The sequence below is a fragment of the Oncorhynchus clarkii genome, chromosome 3 (assembly GCF_045791955.1).
Source record: "Oncorhynchus clarkii lewisi isolate Uvic-CL-2024 chromosome 3, UVic_Ocla_1.0, whole genome shotgun sequence".
In the NCBI taxonomy this organism is placed as follows: domain Eukaryota; kingdom Metazoa; phylum Chordata; class Actinopteri; order Salmoniformes; family Salmonidae; genus Oncorhynchus; species Oncorhynchus clarkii.
Window position 1 is genome coordinate 45,509,365 of NC_092149.1, and position 15,164 is coordinate 45,524,528.

Below are 15,164 nucleotides of genomic sequence, written 5' to 3' on the forward strand. Positions count from 1 at the left end.
GGGTGGGAGTAGTTTGCAATGATCTTTGATAGGTGGCAGCTGATGACCTTCTCTGCAGACCGGACAATGTGTTGCAGCCTGCCCTTGGAGCAGGCAGATGTAGACCCAAACCAGAGAGTGCTGGAGGATGTGAGGAAAGGACTCAATGATTGATTCTTTAAAGGGGGTGGCAGGTAGCCTAGTGGTTAGAGCGTTGGGCTAGTAACTGAAAGGTTGCAAGATTGAATCCCTGAGCTGGTAAAATAAATCTGTCGTTCTGCAGTAAATATGGTTAGTTTATTCGGCATTGAGGGGTTGTCTGCCGTCGGGGACTCAGGAGAGATTTTGGTTTGTAGTTTTAGTCCTTTCCAGACATACGGACAGTCGTTGTTGGAGAGCTACTGCTCTAGCCTGACTTTATGCTGCTATTTGGCCTTAATTTCTGAGTCTGAACTTTTTCTTGGTCTTACTGGTCTTGCTCCTCTGGTCTTCTTCTTTGGCAGAACTTTGTCTAGTTAGTACATCCTTTCCCTGTAGTTGGTCCGCTTCTGCACTGTTTACTAGACATCACTGTTTCCCAGACAAGCACAGCACGGCAGTTACGTTTTTACTTGCCTGAGAGGCCTTCTAGCGTTCCCTGGGAGGAGACAGAATGGCAAATGATGGAATGCTGAATGATGTCACATTTATCATCGTCCCTGGCAACTCTAGACGGCCCGTCATGTCCATCCTCCTCTCATTTCCGCAAGCTTCCGCTTCCTTTTTAACACCGTCTGACAGCTCCACTCAGAAATGCCACTCGCTGTGGTTTTGGCTCTCCTTTGTTTAGAGAAGCTTTTTATCATGGAGACATTGATCTCGGAGGCGATTTATGCCTTGGCAGCGGAAGTGTGGTCAAATGAGGTGCTAGCCTAATCTACATTGTGTTCTAGCTGTCTTTGTTGTTTTTTTTCTGGTGCTTTCAGATGGGCTTGGATCTGTTATCTATTATAAGTAACTGGTTTCTATTGTCCACAGATAATGTTGCTAATCAGCTAATTTTGTGTGTGTGTGTCTGTGTGTGTGGTCTAGGGTTTAATGGATGAAAACCGAGTCCAAATCACGGTTATAAATCCCAAGTCCATCACCATGGGCCAGCTGTACGGTCAGTTTGACCCGGTCTCTCACGAGTGGTCGGACGGCATCCTGGCGGTCAGCTACAGGGCCTTCGCCTGCTCTCAGGTAAAATGGTCATCCACGGTCAACTCCAAAAACAGAAAAAAACTGGAGAAAGTGGCACTCAGAACATTCCGACAGAAACCGAAATGACCAAACTAATTATGAACTGTGTGGTTTGAGCCATGAATTCTGATTGGTATATCAGACCGTATACCATGGGTATGACACAATATTTAATTGTACTGCTATAATTACGTTGGTAACCAGTTTATAATAGCAATAAGGCTACTCTGGGGTTTGTGATATATGTCCGATATACGACGGCTAAGGGCTGTGTCCAGGCACTCCGCATTGTGTGGTGCTTAAGAACAGCCCTTAGCCGTGGTATATTGGCCATATACCACACCTCCTCGGGCCTTATGGTTTAATTATATGGCTCTGCTGCCATGTACTGTTTCCATGGAAACAGGGATTTTAGTGACAATCTGTGGATTATAACCTTTTAAAATGAGATTAAGATGTTCACAGAGATCAATAACTCAAGGGAATTAACTTGGTGTCACTGCAGTGGGTCAAATGCTGTGAGACCTTCGTCTAGGAGGCTGTTAGAAATGACAGAATGAGAGTAAAATATCTTCATTTCCCTAATTAAACTATTTATTTCTCAGTCAACAATTGTAATTGACAGAAACAACGGGTAGCTTTGACACCTTTTGATCATGCTTCTCTTCAGGAGCATGTTGTTTTTTCCCAAAATATTTAACTTATCAACATGAGGTATTGAAGTACATAGGTATTTTCAATATGTTTTGACAGTTTATGTATTAAAGCAATAAAGTGCGTACCATCGAACGACGCCTGGCTTCACTAGGCTAGAAGACTTTAATTCCTGCTTGTTATTTAACACACTAAATCCAGTAAATTCCAGTTTTGTTGGCACTTTAATTTTAAATCATTAGCTTTGACACAGGAAGCATCTGCATACTTTGTGATTCACCCCCCCCCCCCCCCCCCCCCCGTTCAGGGAGATCTTTTTAAGTAATGTTTTCTGTCAGATGATTACATTATGCTTTCTCGAGCACCAGATGGCCCAAGCCGATCGCATCTCGAGTTGTTTATATTATAACAAATCAATTTAACCAGAACTCCTGCCAGCTTTCTCATTGGAGAATTGATGCTTGATGTCAACCTCCATTATGCATGTGTATGTGTTAATTTACATCAGTTCTGGAACGCTACATTTGTATTTGAGGCCTGTTATGACCTTCAAAGTTGGACTTGAGGTGAATAGTGTCAGGGAAAGTATGAATATGTGCATATGATTATTGGTTAATCTATATGGGCCATCTTTAAATCAACTTTGATTTACCTAAGAATTTCTTAAAATGTACTTTTAAGCCTTTCAGAAACTTCGAGCTCCACTAATGTCTCCCCAATCCTTCAAAAAACTTTGAGCACTGCAGGATCTCCCTTTGCTGTAGTTTTCCTATTACATTAGCTATTTTATTTAAGACTGAAACTGGCATGACCATAACCTGTGGTGACAGCAAATATTGAGAGAGTGGGAGGCTTCACTTGTTAGCACCCACACAGCCATGTAATCATCTGGGTGCACATGGGTCCACTCCTCTTTTGTGTTACTTGAAAACTGATAGTTAGAAAGTACCACACAGCACATACCTCTTTCCATCCGTAGAGTCCGGACAGGAAGTGGCTGATCTTTGACGGGCCGGTGGATGCTGTGTGGATCGAGAACATGAACACGGTGCTGGACGACAATAAGAAGCTGTGCCTGATGAGCGGAGAGATCATTCAGATGTCCCCGCAGATGAGCCTCATATTCGAGCCCATGGACCTGGAGGTGGCCTCCCCAGCCACGGTGAGACTGGGAGTTGTAGTTCTATTGAGGCAATTTTTAGTTCTCAAATACATACAGCACTGATAAAGGTTGGGAGAATAAGTTCTGTAAGGGCTAATTGAAGTATTATCAGCAAGCAATATCATTATATTCGTCACATCTTGATGCATAACTCATGGCCTCATTCAATCCCGACTATTACAGATCACAAATCTTTTAACCAACTTAAAGTCACTATCAATTATGCATTTATTATCTGCACTGTGTTATGTCAGGAAACATCAGGGGGATTTCATGAGATTTAATGGCCCAAACAAAACAAGCATCAGGTAAACATTCTCTCTGATGTCTTAGAGAAAGAAGTCAGATATGCAGTAGCGGCATCAATAACGGCATCAGCCTCCACACTGTCACAATGCGGGTCACTAAAGGGAGAGACCCATCCTCTTAGCGCATAATTACAGTCACAATTACAGACAAATTGACACCAGAAGGATCAATGGCACTCTATGTATGTGTCGCAGAGTTTGTACATGTTGGTAATTATATAATACAGTCCACTTGGATGTTCTGTGAACACATTAAGTATGACAAGGACTGTTTCATTGATGCAGTAGTCCTGTGCACAAAGTTCATAATATGTAGTGTCCAGCGTTTTCTCTTACCACATAACCTGACTAAGAAAAACTTGGGGCTCTTATAGGGGTAGGGCTAAAACTGTACAAATAACGTATCTTAATTTGATCATCCTGTTGTTGCAGGAATTTTCATGCACAGCAGGAAATGCAAACTTGTGTTCTCAAGGTTTAAAAAGGCTTCTAAAGTTGTACTTTCCACTTTAAAATGTCAGACTTGATTTGCCCTAACGAAAAGTGTTCCCATGAATTATAATCCACATAATACTTTTTTTCTGGTAAAGTCATGTTATGGTCAGGAATAACACCTTTCTGTGTTGTATATGATTTGAGCCCAGAGTTCCTCGGCAGCACAACAGTACCTTCAGAACATATTCATCCCCTTGACTTTTTCAGCCTGAATTTTCACTGGCCTACACACAATACCACATAATGTTAATTAAAGTGGAATCATGTTTAAATTTTTTAAATACATATTAATAAGAAATGTAAAGCTGAAATGTCTTGAGTCAAGTATTTAACCCTTTTGTAATGGCAAGCCTAAATAAGTTCAGGAGTAAAAATGTGATTTACAAGTCACATAAGTTGCATGGACTCAATTTGTGTGCAATAGTGTTTAGTGTAGTTACTCCACAACACTAACCTAAGCGACAGAGTGAAAAGTAGAAAGCATGTACAGAATACAAATATTCAAAACATGCATCCTGTTTGCAATAAGGCACAAAAGTAAAACTGCTAAATATCGGGCATTTTTTTTAACTTAATGTCCTGAATACAAAGCATTATTTTTTGGGGAAATCCAACACACACATCACTGAGTACCACTCTTCATATTTTCAAGCATGGCGGTGGCCACATTATGTTATGTGTATGCTTGTCATCGGCAAGGACAGGGGGGTTTTCATCGTAAAGACAATGGAATAGAGCTAAGCACAGGCAGAATCCTAGAGGAAAACCTGGTTCATTCTGCTTTCCAACAGACACAGACAAATTCACCTTTTATCGGGACAATTACCTAAAACATGCCAAATATACAGTGGAGTTGCTTACCAAGACGACATTGAATGTTCCTGAGTGGCCGAGTTACTTTTTTGACTTAAATTGGCTTGAAAATCAATGGCAAGACATTTTTAAGTCTGTCTAGCAATGGTCAACAACCAACTTGAAGCTTGAATTATTATTATTATTATTATTATTATTATTTTTTAAAGAATAATGTGCATACATTGCACAATTCAGTTGTGCAAAGCTCTCGGGAAGACTTACCCGGAAAGACTTAATAAAAGCAATGTTTCTTGCCAATGAGGAAGCTATTTATCACAATTATTGACCTCACAATAAGCCAGATTCGACTAACTTACATTGTGGTGCTGAAACTTGAAGCAGCAGCCGCGGCACAATCAGTCGGAAATAGTTTCAACCTTCATTTTAATTTAACTATACTAACAACAAGAGGGCTTTGTGTTGAAGTATATTTCTTCCTATTTAATAAATAAGAGGTAGGCCTACCTGTTTGGCAGACCAAACTAGGCTATAGGCTGCTATCCATAGATTTGATGGCCAATTCCTCCACCCACCATGCACTAAAACAGATCTGATTAATATAAAGTGATCTATAACGGTGCTTCGGTCCACAATGTTCTTTGCTATAAACAAGCTGTAAGGATATCTTTTGGTTCAGTTCTATGACATTCAGTGGCTGAGCTACAACCTTCTATAGCCGAAAAGACCAACTTGTTTGTGTTCTATTTAACAGGTGTCTCGCTGTGGCATGATCTACATGGAGCCTCACATGCTGGGCTGGCGGCCCCTCATGTTGTCCTGGCTCAACACACTGCCCACCACAGTCAACGCCATGCACAAGGACCTCATCACTGGTCTCTTTGACCGGATGCTGCCGGCCTGCCTCCAGCTGATACGCAAGGCTACCCAGGTACAATTCAAAGATGTAGTCATTCTATATTGGACATTCCCATAAATATATTTATATTAAACATCATGCACACCATGTTATCCAATGGTTTCTCAACTCCAGTCCTACAGGACTACTGTCTCTTCTGGTTTTCATTCAAATCAGTGACAAGTGTATTTACCTGGCAATCATTGAAGTTGTATAGTGAATTCAGAATAGACTAGAATATATGGATATCAGAACAGCGATTACTCACCTTGAACTGGACAAATATGTTTTCTTTAATGAGTCAGACGCAACTGATATAATGCTGCTCCCAGGCAAGTCCCAAAACCATTAAAAAAAACGATCTTATGTTTCACCAAGTCGTGGCTGAACGACGACACGGATAATACACAGTTGGCTGGATTTCCCGTGCATCGGCAAGACAGAACAGCTACGTCTGGTAAGACGAGGGGTGAGGGTCTGTATTATTGTCTAATATTGAGGAAGTGTCAAGGTTTTTCGTAGCTGTCTATTTACCGCAAACCGACGCTGGCACTAAGACCGCAATCAACAAGCTGTATAAGGCCATAAGCAAACAAGAAAATGATCATCCAGAAGAGGCACTCCTAGTTGCAAACTTAAATCCGTTTTACCTCATTTGTACCAGAATGTCACATGTGCAACCGGAGGGGAAAAACATCTCTAGACCACCTTTACTCCACACACAGAGACGTGTACAAAGCTCTCCCTCGCCCATTTGGTAAATCAGAACATAATTCTATCCTCCTGATTCCTGCTCACTAGTAAAAACTACCAGTGACTCGCTCAATACGGAAGTGGTCAGAAGACATGGATGCTACGCTACAGGACTGTTTTGCTATCACAGGCTGGAATATGTTCCAGAATCATCCAATGGCATTGAGCAGTGTACCACCTCAGTCACCGGATTCATCAATAAGTACATTCACGGCGTCGTCCCCTCTGTGACCTTAACGTACATATCCCAACGTACATATCTCCAGTCACCCAGGTCATAGACTGTTCTCTCTGCTACTGCACGGCAAGCAGTACCGGAGCGCCAAGTATAGGTCCAAAAGGCTCCCTAACAGCCACTACCCTCAAGCCATAAGACTGCTGAACAATTAATCAAGTGGCCACCTGGACTACTTGCATTCTGCTATTCACTGTTTATTATATATGCATAGTCACTTTACCCCTACCTAGTGTACAAATGACCTCAACTAACCTGTAGCCCTGCCCATATATATATACACACACACACACACACACACACACACACTTTTTAAAATTTGTTTATTTCGTAAACTCTATTCTTAAAACTAAGTTTCATGGTAACCTGTTATATTCGGGCATGTGACAAATACGATTTGATTTGATTAGAATTACAGTGGCAAGAAAAAGTATGTGAGCCCTTTGCAATTGAAATCATTGGTCAATTCCTTTGACAATATATAAACTAGTCACCCCGCAGTGTTTGTCATTATACCCTGATGAAGACAGCTTATCTGTCAAAACGTTGTTTATCAATTTATTGCATCTGAGCTCCTAGAGTGCGGCTCTCCCTTAATTTTAGGTGTTCTACGTTGCTAGCCAGCACCTAACCTAAATAGGTGTGCGTTTCTTTCGCCTCTAGATTAACCCTTTGGAATTACCTGGATTTCTGCATAAGTTGGTCATCAAATTTCATCTGATCTTCATCTAAGTCACAACAGACAAACAGTTTAAATACACTAACACACAAATGATTGTATTTTTCTTGTCTGTTGAATACATCATGTAAACATTCACAGTGTAGGTTGGAAAAAGAATGTGAACCACTAGGCAAATTACTTCTCCAAAAGCTAATTGGAGTCAGGAGTCAGCTAACCTGGAGAGGTTGGTTGGAGCTGCCTTGCCCTATAAAAAACACTCACAAAAATGTGAGTTTGCTATTCACAAGAAGCGTTGCCTGATGTGAACAATGCCTCAAACAAAATAGATCTCAGAAGACCCAAGATTAAGAATGGTTGACTTGCATAAAGCTGGAAAGAGTTAGAAAAAGTATCTCTAAAAGCTGTGATGTTCATCAGTCCACGGTAAGACAAATTGTCTATAAATGGAGAAAGTTCAGCTCTGTTGCTATTCTCCCTAGGAGTGGCCGTCCTGCAAAGATGACTGCAAGAGCACAACGCAGAATGCTTAATGAGGTTAAGAAGAATCCTAGAGTATCAGCTAAAGACTTACAGATATCTCTGGAACATGCGAACATCTCTGTTGACGAGTCTATGATACGTAAAACACTAAACAAGAATCGTGTTCATGGGAGGACACCACGGAAGAAGCCACTGCTGTCCAAAAAAAACATTGCAGCACATCTGAAGTTTGCAAAAGTGCAGCTGGGTGTTCCACAGCGCTATTGGAAAAATATTCTGTGGACAGATGAAACTACAGTTGAGTTGTTTGGAAGGAACACACAACATGTGGAGAAAAAAAATGCACAGCACACCAACATCAAAAACCCATCCCAACTGTAAAGTATGGTGGAAGAAGCATCGTGGTTTGGGGCTGCTTTGCTGCCTCAGGGCTTGGACAGCTTGCTATCGTCGACAGAAAAATGATTTCCCAAGTTTATCCAGACGTTTTGCAGGAGAATGTTAGGCTATCTGTCCGCCATTTGAAGCTTAACAGAAGTTGGGTGATGCAACAGGACAATGACCCAAAACACAGAATGGCTTCAACAGAAGAAAATACACCTTCTGGAATGGCCCAGTCAGAGTCCTGACCTCAACCCGAATGAGATGCTGTGGCATGACCTCAAGAGAGCAGTTCACACCAGACATCCCTATTAAGGCGAGACCCAAATGCAGCCACAGGAGGCAGATGGTTGGAGTCTTAAAATGTTTATTAATCCAAAGGGATAGGCAAAAAGGTCAAAACCAGATCAGAGTCCAGGAGGTACAGAGTGGCAGACAGGCTCGTGGTCAAGGCAGGCAGAATGGTACAAAGTCCAGAAACCGGTAAGGGTCAAAACTAGGAGGACTAGAAAAAGGAGAATGCAAAACGCAGGAGAACGGGGAAAAACGCTGATTGACTTAGAAACATACAGACGAACTGGCACAGAGAGACAGGAAACACAAGGATAAATACACTGGGGAAAACAAGCGACACCTGGAGGGGGTGGAGACAATGACGAGGACAGGTGAAACTGATCAGGGTGTGACAATCCCAAGAATATTGTAGAATTGAAACAGTTTTGTAAAGAGGAATGGTCCAAAATCCCTCCTGACTGTTGTGCAGGTCTGATCCGCAACTACAGAAAACGTTTGGTTGAGGTTATTGCTGTCAAAGGAGGGTCAAACAGTTATTAAATCCAAGGGTTCACATACTTTTCCCACCCTGCTTTGTGAATGTTTACACGGCGTGTTCAATAAAGTCATGAAAACGTATAATTGTTTGTGTGTTATTAGCTTAAGCAGACTGTGTTTGGATATTGTGACGAATTTATGCAGAAATCCAGGTATTTCGAAAGGGTTCACATACTTTTTCTTGAAGCTGTATATTGGTTGTGTACCTGTTCCAGGAGCTCTCCCCGACATCAGACACAAACCTGGTGAACTCGCTGATGAACTTGATGGATTGCATGATGGACGAGTACAGCGAGGAGGTCAAGATGAAGGGCATGAATGAGAGGGACATCTGCTCCTGGCTAGAGGTGAGGGGTGGGAGAGGCCCTGTGGCGAGGGTCGTGTTCATTAGGGCATGGAATGGAAAACATTTTAAACGCTCTGCTATGGAAACTGAACATGAGTGTTTCTTATTGGACAAGTATGAGAGATTCCTGTTTTATTCTGTTCTGTGCCTAATAAACGTTACCCAGATGAAGCACTCTGTCACACACACCGTGCACAATGTAACCGTAACATTTTAATAAGACAATTTAATAGTTGACCATTTTCAATCAATTAATAGGTGCTTCATTCTAAGTGAGTTTGAAAACACTAAAGACTGTTAACTTTAAGTTCAGAGAAGTAGTTGCCACCTTCTCATGAACATGCTTAAAAGAGGGTTATCTCTGAATGTATCCCTGATTGATATCCACTTGTTTGGTAAAATAAATGTAAACGCAAAAAAAAAGTACCACCTCCACTGAGACCCAAAATGTTTTAGTAGATGAGCCAGTTCCTATTGATGTTTCTGTGCTGAATGAATCATATATTGTGAAAGCAGTGGTATTATCACAGATAGAACAATGAGACAGATATTTCCCCGTATGTATAAATGTGAAGCATCCACTTGGCGTTTCCACTCACTACCAAATATGATTGTAAGAGGAAGCCCAGTGGCTGGCAGTGGGAAAAGATGGATTTTGTCGTGTCTTTGGCTATGCCGGATTAAGTGATATGACATGCTATTCTATAAAATAATTTCTCTGTAATTAATATTACCTGATTAAGCTAATCAGGTAGATAATTAACCACAAAATAATGTTTATAGAGCTGTTATCTTCCGAATAAATAAATAGACCTAGTAATATTTTACATCAATAGCGGTCAATTTTTAATCGTCACCTTGTTTAGTCTCATCAAAGTGATAAACAATAATTTATCTTCACGAACCCTGGCTAACAAGTTGAATCAGCAATAGAACATTTGGTTTAATTAATTATTTATTTACTAAATACCTAAATAATCACACAGAATGGATCATACATTGATTACAAATTATGTCATAAAGAAAACATCCCTGGTGGACGGAACAGATACGACGGCTGGTTACACAAAGAGAGGGGGTTGGGTTTGAGTGAAAGACTGAGTAACAAAGGGAGAAGCTATGCTATCGTAAATACAGAATATTATGCATTCTAAATAACCGCCCATTTGCAAAAGGAGAATGCAATAAATATTTACTCTGAGCTGCGCTTTGATAGATTGTTTGTCGATGGAATGCTGGTTTGTCATTTGTGGATCTTTGGTCCTCTGAAGAATGTCTAGTGGTGAACTGGAGCGTGGTAGATTGGATACTCTGTCCGTCCTCTCCTAGCCCACGTTTAGCGACTGCTGCTAACTCAACGGCTAGGAGGTGTCACTTCTGGAGTGAATAAGAGTTCAAAGTTCATACCAAGTTGCCATACTTTTAAGCTTGTGCTATATTCTGGCTTGTTTAGTCGAAATTCATCCTTCTGGCGTGTAGGTCGTCACCTAATTTCGTTAGATTCTTGCTGAGGTTGGCTTAGTTCTGTAGGTGGTCTTTGTCCTTTCAACGTGGGGACCTCAAGTCCACACGTCCTTGGAACAGCTTATTATCTGAGCCCTTTTAACGTAGGACTGTCGCCTTAACGTCCTCGGAACAGTAAGTTACATTTTCGTCAAGGGCTTCTATATAATATAGAAGGGGAGAGGAGGGTGTGTTTCATAGTTTATAACCAATGTCTGTTCACATGGGCAGGGCCACTGAGTTGAGCATAGTTCACTCATGAAAATCCAATTCTCTCATTTGGAAGCTAAAATTACATGTAATATTTTCACAAATAGTTTCATATTTAAACATTTAAATTGCACAACAATTCCATGTGAATCTGATAACTATAATGTGTAGACTTTCCAAAATACAGTTTGTCATCCTATCATTAGTGATAATGTCTCAGATGACAACTGATCTGTCATCATATTCTTTAAGTACCAACGCATATTTTCAGCTGGTTGGATTACCGAAATGTGGTTCCTTTCCCCACACCTTTTGATGTTCCCAGACTCTCTATGTTTAACAAAGGCTTTTCAAGAGTCCTTCTGTAGATTCAAGAGAGAAGAGGAAAGGGAGAAAGGTATTTATGGGGAGGTCATAAACTTCACCCACAGACCAACCCACAGTTTTCTTATTGACAAAATATTTTGATCTCAATAGTTTTTTGTTGTCAAAACTAGAATCTGCTTTGAACAGAGTGGACTAAGTTTTGTAGACTTTACCCCTTGCCAAAGTTGTAAAAAAGCTGTGCAAAGGCAAATGTAGTTATTACACACGCACACTTCACCAAGTAAGTGTTCTCTAATGGAAATATGCAGATGCGGGCTAGAATGGGCCAATAGGATCTCGCTAGCTCGTGCTTGGCTCTGCCCACCTCCTTGCCTGTTCTGCCCACTATGACTAATTTGTTTCTATTGGAAACGACCGGCTGTGGTCTATCTTGGTTTAGTTATAAAACATATTTGGTATTATTCTTCCTGTGGCATACTATACTGATGATATCCTCTTTGCTTTCAGCTAGTTTCAGCTAGTCTTCTTATCAAAGCACTGAATTAATAACCATTTCTGCTGTATGGTTTATTTTTGTTGTAGATTTTATCGTAGGCTAGCCATTCTCAATAGGCAGACCGTGGTCTGGATCTGGACCCAGGACGGCGTCAATACGACCGCGGGTACAATTGCAATAAATTATCTTTAAAATACATAATGTTCTCACTGCCAACAAGAGAGGTGCGAACAGTTTGTGTCAAGGACAGTGCTTGCATGTGTGTCAGGGCTCGACATTCAGGCCAACCCGCTTACCCGGCAACATCTGCATTTGGCATTTAATCTTTCACAATCTTCTGACACCTCACACTTATCAACCAGCATTCGGTTTCCTAGCGGAGGTAAAAATGTCAAAGCCTTCCGTCTCCGTCTTGAGTGAGCCTCGCCTCACTAGGCCAAGTCCTGAATACTCATGCCAAACCCACCTCCGTGGGAAATTCCCTAAAAACACGTCACTTCGATACAGCTATGACTTTTTTGTAGCAGGTTAGGAGAATTAGGTTAAGGTTAGGGTTAGCTAAAATGCTCTCATAACCTGCTACGAAAATGCACTTGTATCAAAGTGAAATGTTTTTACGTAGTCCCTGTCTGTGGAGATGGGAAGCCAATCAATTCAAAGTTTAACATCAGCACAGGCATTCCACAATCACAGAATAAAAGTCCTCCACCTGCTTTTCAGTCTTTTTTCATATCAGACATCCTACACAGCATTGTCATTATTAGCAAATAAAGGTTTACTAAGGCCTACACTATGGAGCTGCTTGCTAATCAAGACATAAATATTATTTACACAAATCACTTGTTGGTTAAATAAATTAAAAAAATATGAATTTTGTAAAAAATTATATTCTGTAGTCAGGGTTATTTAACTCTTACCCTACTAGGTCCGGAGCCTGCTGGTTTTCTGTTCTACCTTATTGCGCTTTACTGAGTTTGTGGCGGTCTCTTGGAACTGCTACAGAAAGGATACCTCTACGTTGATTTATACTCCCTGCTTACCTGACATTGTCAGCCATGCTCGAGTGATAAAAAAAATAATCTTTGTAATGGAATCCTTCCTGCATTCCATTTGTGTTTTATCACCTGATAAATCTTTATTGTGAGCATTTTGTGAGATTCTGACTATCATTCTATCTTGGCACCACAGGGCATCTTCATCTTCTGCCTGGTGTGGTCGGTGGGTGCCAGCTGTACGGAGTCCGGACGGGTGAAGTTTGACAGCCTGGTTCGGGAGATGATGGAGGGTGCCTTGAGCGAAGAGACACGGGCACGCCATGGCATCCTAGAGCATGTGGAGTCTCCTGCCAAGCAGCTGACTGTGCCTCTGCCCACGGAGGGCACACTCTATGAGTATCGCTTCATTAAAGAGGTGAGATTGGTCAGGACCAGGTAAGACCTACAATAAGCTCCACAGAGGGAGTCTCACGTTTATGTTGATTGTTGAAGAGCCAACTGTGAGTTTGACTGTAAATAAGACTCAATAGCGCAATGAAGCCAAATTAAGTCGGTTAAGACAGCGTCTCATGGAGACATAATTTGTGCAGTTTGAGCTTCTCAAGGAAGTGACTCAAGTTATCTCAAGTTGAAGGCTGACCGCTTACTGCAGGTTGCCATTAGCAATTAAATGATCCTAATAACTTTTTCTGCGTGTGATTTTAAAATAATTGGATCAAGGACATACATCTGGTGTATTAGAAGCAATTATTGGTACCATGATTATCTTCGATTTCTGTATTTTATTTACATGAAGATTGACCATGAAGATTTTCATTTTTCAATTCACTATAATGGGGGATCCTGTTTTCTGCTAACAATGCCTTCAGTACTGTAGTGACTTAGCTCTTATTACTTATTTATATATTAAGAAAGACTCCGAATACAAGGAATTGAAAGTGGAGCTTCACATTTACTAAAACAAGTTAGTACCAGAATATTATAGAACAACACTGCGCATGACCAAGGGTTCTCCATTCTTAAAGGAGACATCAGTAATTAACAGAACATAACAAGTACCGTGGTCGTCCTTGAACTTCCATGGTTTCAATGAGAGGGGCAGTAGTTTTCAGGTTTGTACGGTAGCCCTGAGATGCAAAGTAGCACCTTATCTGCAGGGGTCAACTGTAAGTCTTAAGGAGTGAGTACTGCACCCAGTAATACAATACTGTGCCACTTGCCAACATCCATTTGCTATAGCACTATCACAGTAAGGCAACTTCCAATGAGCTTAATTTAATTGTGTTTCCAGTGAGTGGATATCGAGTTGCTCTCAGACATTAAATGAGTAAGCGATCACTATAAGGCCTAAATAAATTAACAGTTTGTGGTAATTTCTTTTTTTAAAATAAAATAATGTATTCTTCTACAGGGCCCAGGGAGGTGGGAGTTGTGGACAGACGAGTTGAAGATGGCGCCCCCTATCCCCAAGGATGTGCATTTCAACCAGATCATTGTTCCCACGGAGAACACAGTGCGCTACACAGCTCTAATGGAGCTGCTTATCACCCACCAGAAGCCCACCATCTTCATCGGCCCCACAGGCACTGGCAAAAGTGTCTACATCATTGTGAGTGGCCTCTTATCTCAGTCAACCGATCAGAACATTATTTATCAATTATCTCAATCAGCCACTCAGCTGTGTCTCATTTTACACCAATTATTTCAATCAGCCAATCAGTGTCTGATTTTACACCAGTCTCAACAATGGGTTTCAATAATGGCCTTGGAAGTTCCTACTTGGTTGGTTTTAATGTTCCTTGTAAAAGCCTTTTCCATCCTCCCATTGATCCTCCAGTCCAGCTAATCGATCGATCAGATTTTCTGTACTGATTTTCTGACCCTATATGTCTATGTGCATTTAAGTGATGAGCCTGTAATAATTGCCTCAATGTTTGAGGTCACTTGCCTTAAACACATTACCTTCACAGTATATAAGCACTCTTACTCTACCACCAACGGCATAATCAAACATATTGAATCAACCAGACACCACTAAAAGTGGCCGGTAAAAGTTAGCCTCCCCTTAGGCAACCCTAGCAGCCCCATAGCACCTTAGGTACATCACCTGTCTGCCTGGTCTTCCTGTAGACACATTAGCTTGTAGATCAGACACCAGCTACTCTAATACTGCTCACTGGGGCTTCCTCTCCCCATCTAGCCCAGCTGTGCTCTGTCTGACAGAGCAGAACCGACTGCCCGTAACCATGCCTGGCAGAGCAGGGCATCTCCGGCGTGCCAGGGGTGATAAACGAGCACCCGGCCTGGGCTCGACGGTGGGCACGCCCTGCCGACAGATACATTGTACATGCTGCCGTCACTGCCAAGTTCTCCCGCCAGCTGCGCTTCCTATTTT

The 15,164-nt window shown here is 41.5% G+C and overlaps 1 protein-coding gene across 1 annotated transcript in view; it reads left to right on the forward strand.

Annotated features, from left to right (window-relative positions):
- Positions 1-15,164, forward strand: part of LOC139385579 (dynein, axonemal, heavy chain 7) — a 229,091-nt gene that overhangs the window by 86,703 nt on the left and 127,224 nt on the right. Inside the window, exons 31-36 of the mRNA XM_071130761.1 lie at positions 1,051-1,200; positions 2,834-3,016; positions 5,387-5,563; positions 9,108-9,239; positions 12,963-13,184; positions 14,181-14,378. Coding sequence (XP_070986862.1) covers positions 1,051-1,200; positions 2,834-3,016; positions 5,387-5,563; positions 9,108-9,239; positions 12,963-13,184; positions 14,181-14,378 — 1,062 coding nt within the window. The remainder of the gene's footprint in view (positions 1-1,050; positions 1,201-2,833; positions 3,017-5,386; positions 5,564-9,107; positions 9,240-12,962; positions 13,185-14,180; positions 14,379-15,164) is intronic.